At 37.8% G+C, this 24,425-nt stretch overlaps 2 protein-coding genes across 14 annotated transcripts in view; one reads left to right on the top strand and one right to left on the bottom strand.

Moving 5' to 3' along the window:
• Positions 1 to 24,425, top strand: part of LRRFIP2 (LRR binding FLII interacting protein 2) — a 107,185-nt gene that overhangs the window by 45,506 nt on the left and 37,254 nt on the right. For 7 of the 13 annotated variants that reach the window (XM_027587563.2, XM_027587560.2, XM_027587564.2 and 4 more), the window contains 11 exons: positions 1,721 to 1,789; positions 3,729 to 3,770; positions 5,248 to 5,313; positions 7,244 to 7,318; positions 8,775 to 8,822; positions 8,903 to 8,947; positions 9,808 to 9,855; positions 10,322 to 10,378; positions 14,802 to 14,870; positions 17,097 to 17,186; positions 23,874 to 23,918. In XM_027587563.2, coding sequence (XP_027443364.1) covers positions 1,721 to 1,789; positions 3,729 to 3,770; positions 5,248 to 5,313; positions 7,244 to 7,318; positions 8,775 to 8,822; positions 8,903 to 8,947; positions 9,808 to 9,855; positions 10,322 to 10,378; positions 14,802 to 14,870; positions 17,097 to 17,186; positions 23,874 to 23,918 — 654 coding nt within the window. The remainder of the gene's footprint in view (positions 1 to 1,720; positions 1,790 to 3,728; positions 3,771 to 5,247; positions 5,314 to 7,243; positions 7,319 to 8,774; positions 8,823 to 8,902; positions 8,948 to 9,807; positions 9,856 to 10,321; positions 10,379 to 14,801; positions 14,871 to 17,096; positions 17,187 to 23,873; positions 23,919 to 24,425) is intronic. The other 6 variants (XM_027587571.2, XM_027587570.2, XM_027587573.1 and 3 more) reach the window with 2 other exon arrangements.
• Positions 11,934 to 12,978, bottom strand: LOC118356374 (ubiquitin-conjugating enzyme E2 N-like). The gene has a single exon (XM_035724634.1). It carries the CDS (start codon positions 12,925 to 12,927, stop codon positions 12,592 to 12,594), a length of 336 nt encoding a protein of 111 aa, XP_035580527.1. The 5' UTR covers positions 12,928 to 12,978; the 3' UTR covers positions 11,934 to 12,591.

Below are 24,425 nucleotides of genomic sequence, written 5' to 3'. Positions count from 1 at the left end.
CACTGTGGTAAGTGTGAAAATTTGCTACTGTGGTAAAGAGTAAAGCTCACAGTATTTTAAAAAATCTGAGTGTGAACATGAAGATTAATAAAAATTTTACACCCTAGAGGAGACTCTAGTACATTATTGTGTACGAGTGTATACCCAGCACATTTTAAGTAGTTAGATTTCCTGGAAATAAGTCTGAAAGCTCACTGATAACATTGTTTAAAAGAAATATAATTGGGGGGGTCACCTGGGTGGCTCACAAGAGTCGCATTCTCTACTAACTGAGCCAGCTAGGAGCCCCCAGATTATTTACTTTTTAAAAAAAATAACTACCACAGGACACCTGGGTGGCTCAGTTGGTTAAGCGTCTGCCTTCGGCTCAGGTCATGATCCTGGAGTCCTGGGATCGAGTTCCGCGTTGGGCTCCCTGCTTAGCGGAGAGCCTGCTGCTCCCTCTGCCTGCCACTCCCCCTGCTTGTGCTCTCTCTGTCTCTCTCTTTTTTTAAAAGATTTTTATTTATTTGACAGAGAGAGAGACAGCCAAAGAGGGAACACAAGCAGGGGGAATGGGAGAGGGAGAAGCAGACTTCCCGTGGAGCAGGGAGCCCAACGTGGGGCTCGATCCCAGGACCCTGGGATGATGACCTGAGTCGAAGGCAGACGCTTACCGACTGAGCCATCCAGGCGCCCCTCTTGATCTCTCTGACGAGTAAATAAAATCTTTAAATAAAAGTTTAAAAAAGTAAAAAATAACTACCACATACATTAAGCTGAATATGTAGACAGCTTTTGTTCTCTTTTAAAAATAAATGTGATGGCCTAAACACTGACCTAAACTTTATGGGGATTTGCTATATAATTTGGGAGTTTTGGTATTTCTTTGTCAGTTATTTTTTAAAACGTGTGAGCTGTATATTAAAAAGGTCTAACACTTTAGACCTTGTATTTGATGTGTGAACATAAGCAGTACCTGGATGTGAGGCAGATGTATTTAAGGTTTTCTGCCGTATTCTTAGGACTTTAATCTTTTTTTATCCAATTAACTTCAGTTAATACTTTCTTGAAAGATGACCTGCCAGAAGGTATTTGGGCTGGAAATGGTGTCCATGTTATAGACATTCTATAAAAAATAAAAAGAACAAAGATAGTTCAAGACTGTGAATGATAGGTTTGGGGGAAGGAGGAAGAAATCAAAGCCCTGAGCTTAGAATTTAAACAGTCTGTTTCTTTAAAAAACAATCTGCCTTGGGTGCCTGGGCGGCTCAGTTGGTTGGGTGACTGCCTTCGGCTTGGGTCATGGTCCCGGAGTCCTGGATCGAGTCCCACATCAGGCTCCCAGCTCAGCGGGGAGCCTGCTTCTCCCTCTGACCCTCTCCCCTCTCATGCTGTTTCTCTCTCTCTCTCTGTCAAATACATAAATAAAATCTTAAAAAGACAACAACAACAACAATCTGCCTTTGAAAAACATCTTGAAAATGCCTGGTCACTGCTTTTTATATTGAAATTTGAGAAGACTATAAGGTAGAGGTCCAAAATTAGAAAATTGAGTCCATCTTGAACCAGAGTAGTAGGGGTACATTGCAATTTCTTATTGGTGCAGATTTTTACTGTTGTGTATATTAGTTCCTCTTTAATTATCAATACCCTTGATATAATTTTAATGAATTTAACTTTAATATGCTTGCAATTTGTGTTTTGTCATTTGCTCCTACACTGTTTAATTCCATGGAAGAACCCATCGAAGGACATAACTGGGACACACTGGAGCAGAGCCAGTACACCCAAAAGGAAAGACATCATGGTGTGTAGTTCAGAAAAATGTGCAGTGTTAATATTATGCACTTTGACTCTGAGAGTTCTGTGGGCTTGAGTAATGGGTATATTCTAATGGAAATTGACACTTGCTGAACTTTGTTTCACAAACAAAAAGTGGCTCTATTTCTTTTAATTTTATTTCAAATGAAGACTTTCAGGTAACTTTCTGTGGGAGTTAAACAAATTCTTTCTGATAGACTGTCAAAGATTTGGAAATGTTTTAGCTAGAGCCCTTAATATCTTCAGTTCTCCCTCTGATGAATTATTTGTTTTTTTTTTTAAAGATTTTATTTATTTATTTGATAGAGATAGAGAGAGGAGAGCACAAGCAGGGGGAGCGGCAGGCAGAGGGAGAGGAAGAAGCAGACTCCCTGCTGAGGAAGGAGCCCGATGTGGGGTTCGATCCCAGGACACCTGAGCCAAAGGCAGCTGCTTAACCGACTGAGCCACCCAGTTACCCCAAATTATTTGTTTTTAAACAACATAGATACCAATTGGCATGTACTAGGGCGATTCTTTTCGTTTACCCAGTTGTTCTAGTAGCAGTTGGAGTGTCCAAACTATGGATTTCTTATCAGATAGATTCAGCAGTTTTTTTAAAAACCATCTGAACTCTGCATTATATTTTGGAAAGGGAAAATTGAAATAGGTCAATTTCAATTCCTTTGTTAAATTCTATGCCTTTGTAAAATGCCATTGGTGCTACAGAGAGGATCAGAAAACATAAGACGTGACTGTTTTCTTCAGTGAACTTATCTGGTTGGGAGGGCAGAATAGTTTATATGCAAGAATGTGTGGCTTTAGTAATACATATTTTAGTGATGGTATTTTTTTTAAACAAAAAAGATATTTTGTTAATGGAGAGGAGACCTAAGTGAAATTTCTATAGAGAAGGAACTTTACTTTTCAGGGAAATGTCACTGACTATTTTACCATTGCACATAATTTACTAAATGTGCACCTTTAGGCATCTTAGAAAATTTTAGATAAACAAGATTTTTGTTATACATGTAATAACACTCTTTGTTGTTTGCCTCTTCTGGGTAAGATTGCTTAAAAGGTGTAAGCTAGAATGCTTAAAAAACAAAATTAGGAAATCACAATTCTAAGTAGTTACTATTTAATTCAGTTTCTTGGATTTGAAATGTGGTATTATGCCTATTATTGTATTTTCTTAAAGACCCTACATGAAATGTGGTTTTTCTGGTCTTATCATAAATTTTATGTGTTTTTCTTTGATTGATATTTAATCCGACACTTGTATGTATACTGTGCATATTCCGCACTTTGCTTGGACTAAGTTTCCAGTTTTGTTCAGTGTTTTTAATAGGGAAAGTTCTTGAGAAAGGAAGTTTTTCAGCTGTGTGTCCACAGGCAGATCCAAGGGAACTTCCACATTTTGATGCTGCAATTGTTTTTTTTGTAAGCCTGATTTTATTAGTTATGTGCTCTCACTTCGTTGTCCATGCCTTCCTTGCTTTTGCCATGTTTCAAACAATGGGAAATGATGGTAACAGCCACAATAATAAAAAGTAAAACATCTTTTTAATTTCAAAATGTTTAATTCCTGCATGTAAAGGCTCTCTGCGGGTGTTTTGTGCGGGGTATACTGAGGTTGAGTCATCTCGCCATTATTGACTAGGAATTCTGTGTTTGAAAGAGAACATGCAGCTTTACATGTACAAAGAGTTTAGCAATCACTTATATTAGGAAAGTGTGGGTGTGGGGAAGAAGATTCTTTAATTCAAATGTAATAGCCTTTGTGTATAATAATTTTTAGCTTTTAAAGTAGTGCTGGATTTTTTAAAATTGTTTTATTTAAATTACAGTTTGGATTTTTAGTAACTTTGCAAATGTTGCTTTTTTCCTCTTTATATTTCTGATTTGGGGAATACAATCAACATTCAACTTTTTCTGAAATCCAGTATGATGCTCTCAAGGATAAATCATCAAGACTTTCATCATTAGTATGTAGTGCATGACTTTGTGTTAAATGTAGAGTTTTATTGTATAAATGCCTGATCATGCTAATCATAGATTATGACTAACTTTCCACAGGTTTGTTATTATGTTTTGGGGAAAGCGTATGGCCAACAATGCAAAGACTGTTTTGCAATGGTGGCATAATTGAACATTTGAATAATTTTTTGTTTTAGAATTTCAGGATCAGATAAAAATGATTTGCTTCCTTATCCAGGACTAAGATTGGTAGTAATATCTTTTCTTAAAGTGATGAGCTCCTCAAATGACACATATGCGTTGCCTGGAAGACATGTTTCTGGCAGTGTTTGATACCCACTGAAATACAGGCCCTGCTGTGTTTCTTATTATGTGTCACAAGCCGGCAGGTGTGAAGTTGCTAAACAGGAAATAGCCAGCAGTGACAGGTGATACCTGAAACATCAGTTATACCTGCTCATTTTTGCTTGATTTGGTTGGTTTTTTATGTATGTCAATTTTAGCCAAGGAAGTTTAGTTATAGCATGTTTTCCTTGGGTTAATATTATGTCAGTAGATTCCCTGAGTTTCTAGACAATATAGTCATCTCTTAAAATGTTCAGGGTAATGTATAAAAGGAAGGATATGCATATTCAAAAAAGAAAAATGAGTGGATGGATTCAGGATCTAGCTGTGCATATGACAGATGATTTGCCTGGAGCAGACTGCTGTTAAGTAGGACGTTGCTAGCACCTCCTCATTTCAGGTGGGCAGTGTATAGCTAGATTGGATTTCTTGTCTACCTAATGATCTTTATAGTAGTATTTCTGTCCTCCTTCATTCCCTCATATACACTTGTCTTTGTGCTCCTGGGAGAAGTTATGTATTGAGACAGTGCTGTCTTCAGAGGACCTGCGTGTAAGGTCATTGTCTGATAAAGCTGTTGCTACAAGGGGCAGTCCATACCATCTTGGCTGTTTTCTTCCTGAGCAGCATGTGCTGGGGGACCACTAACTTGGGTCAGGAGTATTTTCTTGGGCAAAGCAATGCCATGTTCTTTCTCTCTCAATCTTGTTTTGGTTGATCCCAAAAGATTGCCTTTTGGCCTTTTGCTAAGGAAGACCTAGAAGGAGGTCAACCCTCTTGTGTCCCATACCTTTATAAAGAAGATAGAAAGGACTCAAATAAGATGTGGGGTGAACATCTTCACAAATGCCCTGCGTGGCTCTGAGTCCTAATTACATCTTTTTGAGCTGGCTGTACATGGAGATGGGATGGCACAGGAGAAAGCGAGGGGGAGTGTGGATGTGTAGAGGTGCTAGATACCTTAGCTAGTCAATCAAGTGCCATGAATCATTTACTAACAGCTGGTAAATATATTCCATGGAGACTGCTCTGTATCTCATATGCATCTTTCTGTGTATAATTTTAAGACGAAGTTTATTAAGTTATTTTTTAAACTTCACTATGTGATCATGAAAGTTAACTTCACATGTTTACTTCCAGAATCATTCTTACAGTCATTCTTATGGAATGAAGAGGAGGTCTTCTGGTTCTCATAAAGACCCACTGGTTAGTTATGTTCTGTCTCATGTCCCACTGTCTTGTGCTGCTGTAAAATTCCCTGATTACTTTTAGGGAACTTAAGAATTATGACTGCTTTGGTGTGTGCCTTAGGTATTGTTGAAATTTGATAACATACTGAAACATGATTTATCAGAATCTTATTTAAAAGTAATTTTGTTTTCACTTACAGAATTTAATATCAAGTTAATACAAGAAGTTCATTAATCACCTATTTTCATTTATGAACTGTCCTTTGGAATATACTTCAAGAATAAGTTTAGTGAGAGTATTTATTTATTTATTTTTTGAAGATTTTATTTATTTATTTTGACAGAGACAGAGAGAGAGATAGCAAGAGCAGGAACACAAGCAGGGGGAGTGGAAGAGGGAGAAGCAGGCTCCCTGCATGGGGCTCGATCCCAGGACCCTGGGACCATGACCCAAGCCGAAGGCAGACACCCAAACGCCCCAAGATTTTTCATTTATTTTTGAGAGAGAGAGAGGGAGAGAGATAGCATGAGCAGGGGAAGGGGCGGAGGTGGAAGCAGAGTCCCCGCTGAGCAGGGAGCCCGATGCGAGACTTGATCCCAGGACCCTAGGATCATGACCTGAGCTAAAGGCAGACACTTAACTGACTGAGCCACCCAGTCGCCCAGGTTTAGTGAGATTTGTATCCTTATTTTAGAAATTTTATTTAGTTGTGGTGTTATAGGCAGTGCCAAACTCACAAATAGGTTTCATTGTGAGAGTTTGTTTGTAGGTTAAATTTGGGGAACGTGGAATGAATTTTCTGGTAGAAACAACGAAGTGTGTGTTAGCAGAGTTCCCATGTTGTCTTGCAGAAAACTCTTTAACCTAGAATGCCATTAAACTGCAGAACTAATAGTGCTCCATTCCAGCCACCTTGCTAAACATTTCTGTGGGGTAAAAATGTGTCCAGAATGCCCATTTGGGGTATTAGGAATGCCTCTTTCTGTTGGGCTGCCACAGTACTGGCGGGAGAATCACTCCCAAGCTCCCTGTTAACTGGTTCCTGTGGAAGGGGCTCCGACCTTTGGTGGGGTGAGAGAGGATCAGTAGACTTTGGCAGGTAGAAGGGAATATAATGGAGAGGACATTAGTGAGAAGCGCTGGAGGGCGAAGCCTTGGGAGCCCTGGGGAGAGGTGAGTCCTGGTGCCTTGTTGAAGGGGTGGTGTGGGGAGGCCAGGCCAGGAGTGGCAGGGGTCAGTGGGAACAGGGATTCCCCCACCGCCCCCCACCAATTGCAGTGTCAGCAGTGCAGGAGGAGTCTGTCAGTCAGGGATTGCGGACATTTCCTTAACTCTGAGTGAAAAAGATGGCTGGATAAGTTAGAAAGGGAGTTTTATAGATGACGTCCTCTTTGCCAGGTAATCACAATCCGTATAATGGCCCCTTTGTGCGGCGTATTGAAGATGAACCTGCCATAGATGTTTTAGGCCAAACCTATTTCGTACACACTTGCACTGTGTCTTTGGTAACTTAATTCGATATTTTGACAAATAATGGGACTAGGAGAAGTTTGAAGAAAAAGACTACTATTTTCTGTGGCATTGCCAAGTGGATTATAAAAGTGGTAATTACTCAGTTGTCTTGGATTTTTCAAGGATGTTACTAAGTATGACATGAGAATAAATCACTTATCATTTCCATTCCATTTTGACTGAGGGTTTATGCTCATGTTTTTAAAGTAAAAAAAAATTAGTAATGACTTGGTTTGAATACAGTTAACCTTTAATATTAGTCTTTTTTTTGGAGACTTGAGATAATTATTATTTTGACTTTTACTTAATGCAATTCAGTGCTTTAAAGTCATTGTTTTGGAGGAGAGAGGGTTTGGCAGTATTAGAGTTTGCCTTTGTGTATTGTCAACAATGTTTAACCTAAGGAAAATGTGTTTAATTTTACTTTTTGCAGAGTGGCCTCTACTTTGACCAGAGAAACTATAGCAGTCTTAGACATAGCAAACCCACCTCTGCCTACTACACTCGGGTTTGTCTCAAGCTTTTTGGCTTTGTGTGTTTTATCTAACTTTAACGCACTTCTAACCCCTGGTTTTTGCATTTTGACTAGTTAGAACTAATCTGTGAGTGGCTGTGTGTACACTGATTTATGGTAACTGAATTCATAGAGCCTGTGTATCTTTAGATGATGTGAACTATTGAACCACCACATTTATAAATGAGTACCATTTTCCCCAGTTTTTTATTTTTTATTTTTTTAAAAGGTTTTATTTATTTATTCATGAGAGACAGAGAGAGAGAGAGAGAGGCAGAGGGAGAAGCAGGCTCCCAAGGAGCAGGGAGCCCAATGTGGGACTCGATCCCAGGACCCTGGGATCATGACCTGAGCCGAAGGCAGACACTTAACCATCTGAGCCACCCAGGCGCCCTTCCCCAGTTTTTTAAAATGAAAAATACTTAACATACAAAAATGTTCAAAGAATTGTATATTAACCACCCACATGCCTACTACTTAGATTCTACAATTAATATTTTACTGTGTTTCCTTTATCGTATTAATGTCTATCCATCTGTCCGTCCATCGATCCATCTTTTTTGGGGGGATGTATTTCAGAATAAGTTGTAGGCATCACTACACATCATGGTGGTTTGCCTTTTAATAAAAGCTTACGTGTAAAAATTTAAACTGTAAATGGGATGTAAAGAATATTATATTTGTTTAATGTTAGAATCCTTGTTTTTTCAAGACATTTGGCACATCATACATTTAAAACATAAATATGTGGCACATAGTACATAGAAAATAATTCAGTTGTCAAAACCTGCACACGCAACTTAGATATTCTTATTTTCCCTGTCTGATGGGCTTGGAAAAAAGAGTTGAAAATTATTTTCAGGTGACATCAGAAGAGGAAAGATTTAATTCCATTTTTAAAAATGCTGTGCCTTGTTAGTGACTTGAATTCGTTGTGACCAGTACATTTTTTCTGATTAAACTAAGATACTTTGTCCATGGCTTGTGTATTTGTAGTGTAACTTGGAAATCCTTTACCTGGTTCCTCAGCAGTCAGGCTAAGCTCATCAAGAGTCTGCTGTGAGATCTCAGAAAGTGTCCCAGGAGCTTCTGGTGACCCGGGTGTGGCCGCTGTCCTCCACACTCTCTGTGCCGTGGCCCTCTTTTCTTGAGTGTTTTCTTAGGTTGCCACCCCATCTCCTAACATTACTATCGAAAGCCCAGTAAGACTTAAACACATTTATAGAAAACTATTCCAGGTGTTTCTCTTATCCCTTAAAATGGGTATTCAAAAAGATTTCTAATGGCTAAGTTTTCTTCACCTTATGTGTTACTTAACTATCGTAAGCCCTCAGGAATTGCTCATCAATTATGGAGTGTAGAATAAACACAGCTTCTGCTCTCGTGATGGAGAGACCAAGTCTCCTTTTGCTGAATTATCTTGTTCTGTTTTGTTTTTGTTTCTTAACAGTCTTCTTCCCTGTGTAGTGACCCTCTGGCGACCTCAAAGAGTACCAGGGTTAGTACTTTCTAAGAAGTGTGTTGCCTTCAGAGCTGAAGTTGCTTTTCTTTGGGTTAAATCATGCGCTTTTTTCATAGGCCTCCTCTACTGCAAATTCTGGTCTGCTGAGAAGTACCAGCCTGGTTTGTATTTTTCTCTTCCAACGTGTATACTCCTGGTAGAGCCACTCTCATGGTGCTGACCCTGGCTTGACAGCTTTCCTCCAAAATAGTCAAGGACACATGGCTTTGATGCTATGTACACTGCAGAATGTGCTGCCAATGCTTAAAATGCAAAACTTTAGGGTAGTAAGAAAAAAGAAACCCAACCAGCCCTATTTTCCAGATACTGCTGGCTGTTGGTAGGCCCTTGCTTACAGTTGGTTTCCTGTAGAGAAGACAAACTTGCATGGGCCCCACTACACTTGTATACTTTTGTGAGATGGTTGCCCATGCACAGATGTCATATTTCCTTTGGGACAGCTGTGGCCTTGGCCGTGTTAATACTAGGCTCTAATAAAGCAAGCTGACTAGGAAGCAAAAGCCATTATCTGTGTAACGTGCGCCATAGCTCTGTGTAATGTGCAAGTTGTGAGCTGGCTGCTTTCAGGCTGTTGCTTTGTTGTCCTGTGGCCTGTTCTCGTAGACTGGCAACTGGAGGCTTTGTAGGTTCATTTTATTGTGCCAGTGGGCAAAATGCTTTATGTCCCTCACTTTCCTTTTCTGCTCAGTCCCCTCTTGAGAGAGAATAAATTCATAAATGTTCCTTCTAGTTTCATAACATGATGGTAAAAAGAAATACTGTAATGGTGCTTTTTAAAGGAAGTGTGAGTTTGAAGTTTTGGGACTGATGTAGGACTTTACGCATATCAGTGAGTTTTCTCACCTGACACACTACACTGCAACACTTTTTTGGAACTGAGTACTTCGAAGAAGTTGTGACATTTTCAAAACAACTTTGATACCTGAATAAATAGATGAGTGGTATTTCCTCTGTTCTTTAGGTGTCATTGTATGATGGTGGATTATATAAACCTTACGGGTCTCGAACTGTAAGTCCAACCAGGGGAAGGTGGTGAGGAGGGTGGTGTGTGGGTGGGTACAGTTTACTTACAAAGAAAAAGTCATTTAATCTGACCTGCAGTTGCTCTATAAGCTGTGACCCGTAAGCTAGCCAACTGTGACTCTCAGCCAAGTTGTGAGGAACTGCCTGCCGGAAATCATGGCTCAGAGTATGAAGGGAATATAAGTGGAGAAACCTCCTTTCCTGCTCATTAGTCCCTGAGGAAGAGGATGGGAGCAGTGCTCCTCAGGGCTTCCTCTTCCCCTCCTCACCCTCCAGCTGAGGGCTGCTGGATCTGGGGGGTTGGGAGGGAGGTAGAGTTCCAGACCTGGGAGGACAGTCACCTTCACCCCGGGACCCAGCGGCCACTTAGGTGCAGGGTCACGAACGTATTCCCCCAGCAGGCAAAGGAGGTGGCCATTATTGTAAAACCTTTCTTCTTGGAAACTTTATAGCCATCTGAATACAGTTATTACTCATCAAGAACAAGTTCGGCCCGAAGCAGTCCTGTGGTGAGCTGTCTGGTCTCTTTGCATGCTTTATAGATACTTTCAGTTGTTTCCTTAATCTGTACTCACAGTTTGGAATATTGAGGATGTGTGTTTCACTCTTTTGTGCATGGATTATCATTTTCCTTCAGTACACAGACTCAGGTATATTAATTTGTCCTAATTGGTTTTTGTGTGAATGTGACTTAGCACACAATTTCTGAAATGAGTCTGGAACCAGTGCCATTAGAATTTTTAAAAATTCTGTATTGTTGTTTATGTGAACTTCTTATCTTTTCGTGGTGATGATTCACTGTATGGGTTGGTTATCTTATGTTTCTCTTTTCTGTCTCTGCTTCCTGCATTGAGCCATTTCACTTGCTTGCCAGCACTTCAATCAATGGAGTGAAAGGAGAAGTAATAAAACAAGTCAGCTTTTTTTTTTTATGTTGAAAATGTAATTTTAATAGATAATTCTTCATCTTACATAGGAGCACAGTAAAATACACCACATTCTGAAGAAACTCCAGAAGTTATGAGAATCAAGAGTGGGGCAAATTCAGACGGGCTACAATATCCATTACCTTAAATAGTGAGAGACAAAGGTTCCAACCTGCGGGTTAACATTTACATACTCAGGACTGGCTACACTGATGACTTACAAAGAACAAGGATAGGGAATTCGATATGGAGAAGGGTGGGAAAGAACAGTTTTTTGAGGGGAGCAACTCTGTCAATGCAGAAAAAAATTACTGAATATCACAACAGGAGCTCCCATAGCAAATACTGAAGGATGAAAGAATCATTACTGAGGATCTGATACTCTCAAAGGAAGAAACCTTTCAGATGACACTTACGCAAGGTGGCTGCTTGAGATCTGCTCATCAGGTCTATAAGGAAGCCTCATAAATGCCTCAGCAACCCCAAATGATTATCAGATTGGTGTTTCCTAGTAGCACATACCAGTGGTTACACAGGAAGTTTCCAGACAAGAACTAAGAAAAAGGTCATATCCCAAATGCCAGACACAAACAAATGTGGCACAACATGTGAGTCCTACACAGTCACAACTGCCGCTTTGCTGTGACTCTCCTGTACAGTAAGTTTCAAACATCATGGCAAGACACCTGTGATCATCTAATCAGACAACACAAACACATTTATTCAAATTTCTAGGAGGTAAAAAAAATATCAAATACCAATGCTTTATGCATGCTCAGGGCCAGCTTATAAATACTCCGTTCAGTGACATCTTAACACAAGTTTGCATTAGGGAAAAGAAACTGGCAAAATCCACCTCCTGCCGGATCAACTTGTCAGATGGTGAAGACCAAAAGAGAATGTTCCATCAGTTTTAATTTTTAAATACGATTGTCACATTGGGAAAATGAAATAAACACAGTAAAATAAACTGTACAAAGGCAAAGTAGAATAACAAAAATATTTTACTAAAACATAAGATTTACAGAAGTTTCCAGACAAGCCATACAAAATGGTCACAAGCTTTTTCTTGAAGGAAGGATTCTACACTTGACAGCAAGTCACAATGGTATTAGTCAGGGCTGTGATGTTTGTTTAATGTTCCCATTTTGGTTCAGACAATCAAGCTTGTCCATCTACAGCGTCTAAATAAAGTTAGACTTGGCTAGAGAGCATATTCTAAAGAACTGGTTAGCTGCTTTTAACCAATGCAATTAGATCACCATAAAAGGGGGGAAAGGAGCCCAAAAAATTAAAATAAAACTACCTCTCCCCCTCAAAAAAAGTAATAAAGAAAAACACCCACACCCCTGCAGCTAACCCTGACAACTACCTTCATTCACAGTGCTTTATTCTCAAACCATGATGGGGAAATGAATAAAAGCAGAGAAGGGCCACTGCTTTTAAACGTTTCACAACAATCCGGATGGTACTTCTAGCCTCTGCTCATGCTTTACAACAGTGAATCAGGACAAGACATAGGTTTGCTAATGTGCATTTAATCACCAAAGGACTGAAGATGTCTGGGCTTTTATTCTGTAATGTTTCTAAGACTGTGTCCATTAAATGCAAACAAAAAAGGAAGAAGTCTTGGCAGAACAGGAGAACAGGAGAACTTGATGATCAGATCGATTTTAAATATTATTCATGGCATATAGCCTAGTCCATGCTCTAGCTGTTTCTATGGCTTGGGCTTCGTTGGTCTTCCACTGCTCCGCTACATCATTTGCTAATGGATCATCTGGATTGGGAGCACTTCACAAAGCCTGGATTGATAGCAGAACTGTGCGGATCTGCAGTGCTGGGGACCACTTATCTTTCAAAATATCTAAACATATTCTTCCCAACTTGTCTACATTAGGATGATAAATTTTGGTCATGAAACGTACTTTAGGGGCTGCCATCGGGTATTCTTCTGGTAGGAATAGTTCAAGCTTAAAAGTCCCTCCCTCAAAGGGGGAATCCTGGGGGCCAGCAATGACCACATGAAAATAACGGGCGTTGCTCTCATCTGGTTCTGCTTTAATGCCAGGAACTGGTTCTGCCAGCAAACGCTGGGTTTCCTTGATAATCCTGCGGGGCAGCCCGGCCATCTTGTCAGATCCCGAGTTCGGCCTCTGGTCTCAACAAGTCAGCTTTTAAAAATTGTTTACATAAAAGACAAAACTGGGATAATTCTAATCCCCTAATCTTTCTGGAATATTAAAACTTTTTTTTAAGTTATAAAAGTAGTATTAGCTTAAGGAAAGTCCAAAGTAAAAGTCCCCTGATCCTTTCCCTATGTTCCATTTTCTACTGAATGCGTTTTGGAGATAGTTTTATGTCAGCACATTCTTTTTAATGGCAATATATTATCCCACTAGTGCATGGGTTGTTCATTTCTTTTTGAGGATTTCTTGGATAGATTTATTTTTTTCGTAGGTATTGTTTTTGTTTTTTTGCTTTTAAATTGAAGTATAGTTGACACACAAGGTTACATTAGTTTCAGGTGTATAATATAGTGATTTGACAACTCTGTATATTATGCTGTGCTCGCTGCAAGTGTAGCTCCCATCTGTCACCATACAGTGTGATTACAGTACCATTGATTAGATTTTCTATGCTGTGGCTTTTATCCTTGTCAATCATTAAATAACTGGAAGCTTGTATTTCCCACTCCCTATTGATGGACATTTAGGTTGCTATATTTTTGCTACAGCAAACACTTGCGTAATGGACTTTCGTATTCAGGTGTATTTTTGTGTACTTACGAGTAGATCTCATGTAAGGTAAATTGCTAATCATTAAATGATGGGGGTCAAAGAATATATACGTTTAAATTATGATGCGTATTGCTGTATTGCCCACCAAAGAGACTAAACTAATTTACATTTCCAATGGCAAATGATGACTTTAGGAACTACTTTGTTATTCTTGACAGTGTCAAAATAGGAGAAATTACTAAAGCAGTTTCTTAATGGTCAATACAGATTGCTCTGTGGAGTGGAATAGGTGAGCTATATGGATTTTATTTTATATTCATGTTGGGCTCTGTTCTCCTGCCATTTCCAAGCGGCACTTCTCAAGAATTCCACTCCTATACTTAACAAAAATGTACACAGGAATGTTTAAGGAGGTAAATGCTCTTTGATCTAAGTAGGAAGTTTACTTTTACCTCACTCCGTAATAAAATTCCACTTGGCAATTCTTGGGCCCGGTAGCATTTTTAATGTACCAATATGATGGCCCCTTGCAAACAAAATTATGGCAGTACATTTTCAGTCAAGTGTAGAACCTTGTCCTTCCTTGTGTGCTGGCTACATCTTGTTTCATTTGCAAGTTGGGTTCAGAGTTATTATCTTGGTGATGCCAGAATGGTTCCTCAGTGATGTCAGAATGGAGGTAACTTATACACACGGAAGATGAGTCTTCTGCTGCTCGTGAAATAGGAAGAAAACTGTAGGGTGATGTTAGAAATATCTCCACCCATTGCATAGGAATGAATAAAGGAAAATAAGAATCATCATTTCAGTGTCCTTGCTGGTAGGAAATTCTGTCTTTGACTTATTTCACTTGAAAATATTCTTATATTTTCTCTCCCAAACTTAAGCATTAAGTATACTTGTTGACCCCCTGATGGGCTCCAAAGGGCCTAGTGGTTTAAAAAGCATGAAATCCCTGGCTGGTTTTGGTTGGTCTATTTATGCCCTAGCCCTCCACTCCTGTCCTCTTTTTTTCTACAACTTAAATAAAAGAGAAAGTAGTATTTTATTCTGTGTGCTTTTTAGAAATATCGTTTGGTTTTTAACGATAGTTTATTATACTTTGAAGCCACTTTTCTGTTTGATGGTGCACAATAGATGGTGCTAATTATATGCTCATGTAGAGTAATTGCATGCTTCCCCAAACCTTACCTAATGTGCTTACAGCCAGGTAAGACCTGTAGTGAAATCACATGTTTTTCATTATCTGCTTTTAATATCTGTAGTTTACCGATGATGACACTGCAAGCATTGCATCTTCTCGTCGTGCCAGTCGTGGGCAAAGGGACAGTGTGGTGAGCGTGGTTTGCATGCAAACTCATACAATAAGTTTTTAAATTGCCCCCCTATATGTGGTCCCATGAAATCTACTGGAAAGTGAAATTTGCATTTGACGAAAATGAGCATTTTCCTCAAATTTAGCTTATCTGAATAATTTGCCTTCAAAAATGTGTTCCTGTGAATATGTATTCTCTGTTGGGCGATGGAAGCTTTCATCAGTAACTTGCCTCTTTACACCTCTTATGTGCTGGTCTTTGTGTATTTGAAAGATTTTCACTTTTTATTCTTTGTTGCTGTTTTATGCACATGCATTTATGTGCACAGTTCACCAGTAACAAAAGTGTCTCCAGCAAAATGAATGTTCCACTAAAACTCGTAACTATGGATTACAAATCATGTTGCCATCAGTTGCTTTCTTCGCTGTGTATTTAAGATGTATTGTTTATAGTTTATACATCTTTTAAGACCTGTGAACTTTTTAAGAGTCGTTGATGGCAAAATTTAGAAATTCTGGCCAAAAATTCAGCTAGCATAGTAATTGTAGAGACAACAAATAGCTAGGTCAAAATACAGATTGGTGTAATTTCAGATTATTCTTTTGATGATGCTGGAAGTTTTTCAGAGAGCTGATGGCATTTTTGCTATATTTAAGAATTGATTTGAAAATTACATTGGTAAGCATGATATGTCAGCTTAGAGCTAGAAAAGAGCCATGTTTTGTGAAAGATTGTAAACCTGAAGTTTTCATAGAAAAGGGGAACACCGAGTGTTTGTGAGATTTGTTGCCAAAAATGCAGTGATTTGTTTAAGGCAATTGTGGTCAATTGGTGAGCCAGTTAATGCTCATACAGCTGAAGGAGAAAAAACAAGCCAGGACACCTGAAAGCACCTTGGAAAGTGAAGGAGTAGAAAGGGCAGGCAGGGACTTTAAAGTAATGATGCCTGGGTTTGAGCCACTTCTACAACCTGTTAGTTGTGTTAATGGCAATTTATTTGTAATGGGGATGTTAATGACTTTCTTTGTAGGTAGGCTTAATATATGCAAATGAATACTATATGGAAAAAGATCTAGAAAATTCTTGAGACAGTAGGAACCAGTAAAATATTAGGTATATGTAAATCTAAGTTGTATTACTATTACCATGAATAAAAATATTGTTGCTTGACTGCATTAGCCCTTAGCAAAACTTCACACTTGTAAGCTGCCTTTGTCTCTGTGGATGGACTTCCAAATTCCCTTCCTGGAATGGAAGAGTTTTTAAGCAAGGTAATCAGACAGAGCTGAGGTGAGGAAAGCTGATAAGTGAGGTAAAAAATACTCCTTACTTATTAGTTCAACAGATGTTTGTGGAGTACCTGTTATATGTGAGGCACTGTATTAAGTGCTGGGAATAATGTGGTAAGCTAGACCAGATTTCTGATTTCGTGGAGCTTATATCCTAGTGAAAGAAATAGAAAATAAGTAAACAAAGGAAGAAAAGAGAAGTAACCCCAGGCATTGTGAAGAGAACAGCAGGTGATGGGACAGGGAACATTGAGGGATGCATGTGCGAGTGTGCATCCCTTTGGATGGCGTGGTCAGAGAAGGCTTCCCCCAGAGAAGTGACCTTTGAGCTGCAACTTGGAATGGGAGGAGCCAGCTGCCTCAAGAGCGGGAGAAGAGCTTTCTAGGCCAATGAGAAAGTCTCAGGTAGGAAAAGACTGAGTTTGGGGAACCAGAAAGGGGCCAGTGTAGTTCTTCCATTATTTTGTCTCACAGTTCCTGGTCTTGAGGAATATGAAAAAGGGGGAAGTGTAGAAATTGGGCAAATAGTGCAATAAATACCCTGCAAAGAATGCTGCATTGAGCATATATATGTGCTTAACAGAGTTGATAGCTGTAATGAACTCTAAGTTTTTGAAATATGGTAGAGGCTTTAGGTAAATATTATCCTAGTGAGGATGATGCATGTGCTAAACACGGGAGCCTTTGCTGGCCCTTGGCAGTAAATGATCTCTGTGATATACAACTCGAGTTAAGGTGCATAAAAGCTTGTTTAAGGGAGCTGTGATTTCCTTTAGGAACCCCTTTACATTTCTTTTCTACTTTTTTTGAGTAGGTTAATTGCAGCGGTATCGTCATTGCATGATACTTTATCAAGCACCAAAACAATATTTTTTCCCCTCATTTGACAATGTTCTTATCCTTCTCCTCTCTCTTTTCTTGACCTTTAAAGCATTTCATTTTTTCTGATTGAAAGGTTTCTACCGCTGATTATTTTAGCCGCTCCAATCGTAGGGGGAGTGTAGTCTCTGAGGTGGATGACGTCAGTATCCCCGATTTGACCAGCGTGAGTGTATTGCATGGGGGTGGTTTTGGTGTCTCAGGCTTGTGACTAACGGCTAATACATTAGCTATTTGAAAGTTAGTAACTTAATTTACTGCTTTAATTTTTATTGGGATACAGTAACACAAAGTATAGTTATTTGTTTTGTTTTGGAATGTATATACTGATATGCTCTGATTTTTTAAAAAAACTTTTCTGTGAAAAATTTCCCCTGTAGAGCCCATCAGCAGCTCCAAAAATTACCAGTGTTTTGCCAGTTTTGCTTCATCTCTTTCCTCCCTTTTCCTTTTTTTTTCCTGAATTATTTTAAAGCAAATCCATGTCATTTCCCAGTAGTTTAGTATGCATCTCTAATTGAGAATTTCTTTTTTATATTTATTCTACCATTATCATACCTAATAAAATTAAAAATAATTCCTTAAAACCTCTAATACCTAGCCCATATTTAGATATCCCTGATGAGTCTTAAAATTTTTCTTCCCTTTTTATTTTGGTGAATATATAAAGTATTAGACAGACTTTGAAGGTTGAACAATAGAAGATATTAGTAAAGTGTCACTAATTTGTGGTAACTGGGAAGAATCTAAATAGATTTTAAACATCTGGACTATGGCATTATTTTGAAGAAATGCCTGTCCATTGCTTTCACATGCATTGGGAACTGAATTTAGGAAAGATTGTCCTCGATGCCTTGAGGCATTTGTCTTAATGAAGGAACTCCAACCAGCATATATCTCCCTGCCTGATCTAATAGCCTCTTTTTCTCTTTGACACCTCCTGTCCCTTGCTGGGATTAGTTTTGCTTTGCCCATAGACCAATGCTGTCTGATTTTCAAGCACTTTGAAGCAGGTGAGAGGCAGTGTTTCCTAACCAAAACATTAGTTTTTGAATGAAGAGATATTATTTATATTTAGCACATTGCTCGTTGTATTTAAATAGCTATTTTTGAATGACTTTAATCCTGGAAAATAATTTTAAGTGTGGTCCGTAAGTATTCCAGATTGTTGGATCTCAAACCTGGCTGTTTAGTAACCCTGTCTTCTTGCCCTCTGTTAGATCAAGGAACCTCTGCACGCTGAGTTGGAGGATTGGCTCCCAAGTCTTTCCCCTGAAATATTGCTCATTTTATTGGTTTGCTTAGCAACTTATTCTTTTTTTTTGTAGATATAAACAATTTAATTTATTGTATACACCTTTTTTTCTTAAAAACTTTGAATTCTATTAGCCTTTAATTTGTGATGGTGGTTATGTCCTCCTTATATATATTTCTTGGCAATTTATTTTAGTAACTACACAGAAGTGATAAGCTTGATAGTTTAAAAAAAACTCTCCCTGCTTCTACTAATTTAATATAACTCTTTTCTTTACCCAGGTAGTTATTTTGGTTTATTTACATATTTTTAAATAAAAATTATACATATTTAAGGTGTATAATGTGATGATTTGATATGTATATGTTATATCAAATCATCATGCTGTACACCTTATAACATAAACAAAAGATTCTCTAGAGCAGTGGTTAGCAAATATGGCCAGCAACCTCTTATTTTATAGCCTGTGAGCTAATGGTTTTTATATATTTTTTCATTATTATCTAAGTACCTATATGATATCCTTAATTTTGCCTTTTGGCAAAGCCTAAAAATTTGCTGTTCTCCTCTCTAGAGCAAGAATTTTCTCTAATATTATTTCTTTTAAAGGGTAACTATACAGCTCATTGTAGACAAATGAAAAGTGGACTTGACATTGGTAAGATCCCCCAACACACACCACTTTTTGATATGATAAGCTAGGAAATCTGCATTTTTATGTGAAATAGCCTGATTTTAAAATGCTGACAATGAATTCAAAATTTTAAAAGTCACTTTCAGGCTTCCCCATTGTGGATCAGATACATGTGTACATTCTGCTCCATTTATAACTTCTGAGTTAGGAGTGCTGAAAAAGGGTGCTAGGCCCTGATTTGGCAAGACTCATTATACGATATTTATGATTGCTCAAGCCTCTGGTCTTTTCTTCTGCGTTGTTCCTTTGTCCCATCAGTCAGGCTGGGGAAAAGGATGTAAATGTGCTTTCATTTTACTGATTGTTAGTAATCAGACCATTTCTGAATGAAATCCTCAGCCATTTTTGCTTTAGGAGATTATTAAAATTAATTGCTCCCTTCTCTTCTGTGGTTAGGGAATCAGTCGTCAGTTTTCTGGTTGTTTTTTTTTTTCCTCCATTAAGCAGAATTTTTGATGGATATTATTATATCCATATATAAAATTGGAAGTTAAAGGATTAGACTCCAATAACTACATTAAACAACAGTATAAATACTTTGTTTGACTATAATTTTATAACTTAAAAAAGTTTATTCAAATGCCTTAATATGAATACCTTTATCTTCTGATCATATATATTACATTAGATTTACTGATACAGTTGACAGGAATGGGTGCAGCGTGATATACATCAGATATGCATAGCTCAATTACATCAAATCTCTGATACTTTTTTTAATATATTTTTTAAGATTTTATTTATTTGAGAGAGAGAGAGAACGTGAGAGTGAGAGTGAGAGAGAAAGAGACCACAAGCAGGGAGGAGTGGTAGAGGGAGAGGGAGAAGCAGATTCCCCACTGAGCAAGAAGCCTGATGCTGTACTCAATTCTAGGACTCTGGGATCATGACCTGAGCTGAAGGCAGATGCTTAACCTACTGAGCCACCCAGGTGCCCTCAAATCTCTGATATCCTTTTAAGAAAAAAATATAATTAGAACAAGATGTAAGTCTTTATTTCTAAACACCTCTTTTTAAAAATCTTTTTTAGTTTTTCTTTTGAGAGAGAGAGCGCACACAAGGGGAGGTGGAAGGAGTAAAGGGAGAGGGAGAGAGAATTTTAAGCAGGCTCAACACTCAGCATAGAGCCTGACCTGGGGCTTGATCTCACAATCCTGAGATCATGACCTGAGCTGAAATCAAGAGTCAGATGCTTAATCAGCTGAGCCACCGAGGTGCCCCTCTGAACAACTCTTTTAAATGACAGTATTGAAATGTATTTACAACTAGAATTCTTTCTGTTCAAAAGATTCAGTTGTATTTTACCATGTTAGTAAGGTAAAATTATCTGTCAAACTAAGTAGCCATATGCTGAAATGAAGTTCAAAGGGCTTTTTAACCAGAGAATAAACAAACATCTTTCTTTTAAGAAGAAATAGAGTTTCAAGGATTTGACAAGATATGTATTCTAAGAAATATTTCTCACATGTACTAATTTCAACAAATATTCAAGGAGTTTAGATTTAAAGAGAAACAATCCATAATTTTAATGTCAAGAGCAAAGCATTTTCAGATGTCTCAGACATAAATAAGGCAAAGGCATTTATCACTGAAATGTGGGAAAGATTATATTTATTTAAGATTTTGTTTACTAGTTGATAACTTGAAATTCTTTAAGGAAATACTGCTTTTGAACTTTAAAGCATTCAAATTGGAATACAAAGTCTGCTACCATGTGTTCTTTTTTGAAGAGTTGTTTGTTAGAGAGTATGGACGCACGGGCATGTATGCTAGCGGGGGGACAGAGTAGCGGGGGAGGGGGGCAAAGGGGAGAGGGCATCTCCAGCAGACTCCCCACTAATCAGGGAGCTGGATATGGGGCTCTGTCTCAGGACCCTGAGATCATGACCTGAGCTGGAATTAAGAGTCCAACTCTTAACCGAGTGAGCCACCCAGATGCCCTTGCTCTTCTTTTCACATTAATATGAATATGAAATATTACAAGCTTGTTAGCTGACTTCTAAGTTCCAGCTATCAAAGAAACCCTTTTCTTGATTGGAGAATTACCTCCTTAATTATTTAAGGGTACAATGACATGATATTTACTTGAAACTTTTTGAGAATAGTAAGCTATAGTTAACATTAATGGCTAAGTCCTGAGGGCCATATTTGGGAGAAGGGGGGAAGATTTGCTTAGTGTTTTTTTGTTTTGGTTTTTTTTTTAAATCTACTTTTTTATTAGCAACTTTCTTTTTTAGCAACTCGATTTACTTTTAGTATTTTTTCTATCTCGGTTTAATTTGCATGTTTTACAGAATTGTGACCATATAGTATATATAGCCTTTGTTTTCTGATTTCTCACTTACTAATCTTATAAGATCCTCTTAATTCATCTTATAGCTGAAAGCTTGTATCCTTTTACCAACCTTTCCCTATTTTATACCTTAATATATTAAAAACGATTAAATTTTATTCCATTTAAAAGCCTTTTCAGGATCCGGCAGACTCTGGGTCATCATTACGAACATTAGTGTGTCATTGCAGAGCAGTTGTGTAGAGCTCCTGGCTGCTAGAGAGAGCCCTGGGGCTTTTAGAACACCAGGTTTCAAGTAGTGTTTTGTCTAAGTGGAAGACAGCACATAATATAGCACAATCTGAGAAGTGAGAACTGGAGTCTCTGGCCAAGTCACTGCAGCCCAAATGACTGGACTGCGGCATGGCTGCTCTTGGCATTTTTTGCTGCCTTAACAATCCCTGAGGTTTGGCGCATGATCAGTTTGGGTTGCGACAGTTGGGATCTGTCAGAAGACAGTGAAAGCAATAGAATCAACATTGCGATGGACTAGTTCAATGATGCAGCCTCTGAAATGTAAGATTATTCCAAGTTGACTGTTAAAAAAAAATGGGTGGACTTGGGGGTCATTTTTGTGAGAGGGGGAATATGAGCCAGGATTTCAAATAGACCTAGAAGAGTGTTTCTGAGTGTTGCTTGTTTTTGTCTTTAACTCATTAGTAGAAGAGAGTTGTACTCTGAGGAAAATATGGCAGTTTTATTCAGATACAGTATTTCTTTGATTCTGAAGAATAACATTTTAAGTATCAGGCAATGTGTTTTACTAGTATAAATGTGATGGAAGGTTATTCCTTTTTGCGACAATAATTGTTAAAAAATACTGTAATTGTTTTTGAACATTTTATATGCGATTTAAAAAAATCAAAGTTAACTAAAATCAATTCCTTTTTAAGAGTATTATAATAGGGTCTCTTTGTCAAATAAATAAATAAAATCTTAAAAAAAGTATTATAATAAAAAGTAGCAAAAAGAGATCAAAGCCTGAGATAGTATTTATATTACTGATATAGTACTTCTAATAAAGTAAACACGTTTTATTATAAACAGTGTTTGTTATATAAACACTGAGGAAAAAATGAACATGATAAATGTGGGCAATGAAAAAGAACAGAAAAACTTTCAATTATGAGGAAGTTAGAGTGAAGTGATCTGAATAGAGCCAGAAATAATGGTATTTTGTGTTTCAATAATTAACGAGGAAAGTTTTCAAATCTTTTTTCTAGATTGGGCTGGGAGGGTTGGTCTAGGTGTTGGAATCTGGGTATATTTTCATTTAGTTAAATCTCTCTGTGACTTTTTCCCCCTAATGGTAATTGGGACAGTATATACAGGTAAATTATATGAACACAGGGTTAAAGATTCACAAAACTGAGATCTGGACTCAGCCCTGACATTTAGCAGTAGTTCAGCTTTCAGGAACATCTTTTGCCTCTGAATTTCTCTTTCCTCAGCTGTAAGGTCAGCATTTGGGATTAGACCTATGAGGTACCTCTCTTTATGAAAGAAACACTAATCCTATCCACAGAAGGTAGGATAACTCAGTTATGCGTACCCAGATGATAGGACACTATGTTGTTGTTAAAGTAAATGAAGTAAGTCTGTAAGTACAGATGGGGTATGATTCATTTACTCATTTGCCCAACAAATATTGAGTCCTTCTATATGCCAGGTGCTATTTTTGATGTTAGGAATACAGAAATGAACATATAGACATAGAACATACATTAAAGAGATCAAACAATAAATAAACAAATAAATATCATGGGATTAGGGAGTGATCAATGCCATGAAGAAAAATGAGGTAGTTTCTTTAATCTTTGAAACTTGGTAAGGAGAAAAAGAAGGTATAGAATGTATTTGGGACATTACTTTAGAATTTGTTAAATACACGGGGGCTGGTTGCCCTTGGATGGAGAATTGGAAGGTTTGGGTGTGGTATAGTAGGGAGATACCCTTTTGTGCTGGTTGATTTTTTTTTTTTTTATTTTTGACATATGTGCATGTATTGCTTAAAAAAGCAAAAAACAACAAAGCCAAAGAACTGAATCCTTAAGAGCTGTGGGGGAAATCTTTTTTGATGATATATTTAACTTGCTTTAATCGAATTTGAACTTTTTTTGGCTAAGTATACTGGTCTTATCTATGTGTCCCGTGTTCTAATAATGTTTAGATAATAAAGTTTTTTGGCTTTCGGTTTTATCAGTCTTTTTCTTTTGATGTGTACAAGTTTTTGTGTGTGTGTGTATGTATGTTAACATTTGCATTGCCAAAGCTCAAGTTTACATATATTTTTCTTTAACGTGTTTCAAATACCATGAAAAGGAAAATCTACAGGTTCTAAACATGCATAATGACAACTTGCTTACTGCATGTCATCCTTAGGATAAGAATTGAAGTTGACATTTTGTCTTAATGTGTCTCAACTTTTATTTCAGTTTCAATATGTTTACTTTTAGGTTCCAAACATCAGTTGAACTTGGAGAACTCAAATGAGGTCACTTCTTTTTTTCCTCTAAAAAAACCCCCAGCATGCTAAGTATCTCTCCTGATTTTTATCTCTGTTTTTTTCTAGTTGGATGAAAAATCTGACAAACAGTATGCTGAAAATTACACAAGGGTGAGTACATAAATTCCTAAGGGAATTAGATTCTCAAGGTCAATTAAACTTAATTTCTACTGCTATGTCATTATTTTACTGCATTTGAACTGGTGGGGCTACTCCCCCTTTCTTCATCTATTTCCTGTCCTTGACCCCCCAAATTCCTCTGAGGTTGAATCATGTGAAGCACTGGGAAGAGAAAAGACACTGCATTTTATTTCCTTGAATGTCACTTCTTTAAGCTTTTGGCTGCTCTTTTGATTTTCGTTCCCTTAGAATTTGATCCTGAGAAGCCATTAGACGCTGAAAGTGAAGTGTCTTTAGGAATGGTGGTGACAAACTCTGAGGGTTTTTCTTTCCGCCCTTAATAGTTAATTTTTTTTTTTTTTGAGGTAAAATAACTCCTTTCTAGGAGTTGTTTTGTGTTAAAGTTTCTAACTTCTAGAGTATTTTTAGAAAGTCATCTTTGGGAAATTATCAGGATTAATTTCATGCTATATCCCAAAAAGATATACCAGTTCTGTC

This window comes from Zalophus californianus, chromosome 1, assembly GCF_009762305.2.
Source record: "Zalophus californianus isolate mZalCal1 chromosome 1, mZalCal1.pri.v2, whole genome shotgun sequence".
NCBI classification, from domain to species: domain Eukaryota; kingdom Metazoa; phylum Chordata; class Mammalia; order Carnivora; family Otariidae; genus Zalophus; species Zalophus californianus.
This window is presented reverse-complemented; position numbering and strand designations above follow the sequence as displayed.

Excerpts from the sequence above, each read along its gene's own strand:
- LOC118356374 (XM_035724634.1), bottom strand. The coding sequence starts at position 12,927 with ATGGCCGGGCTGCCCCGCAGGATTATCAAGGAAACCCAGCGTTTGCTG.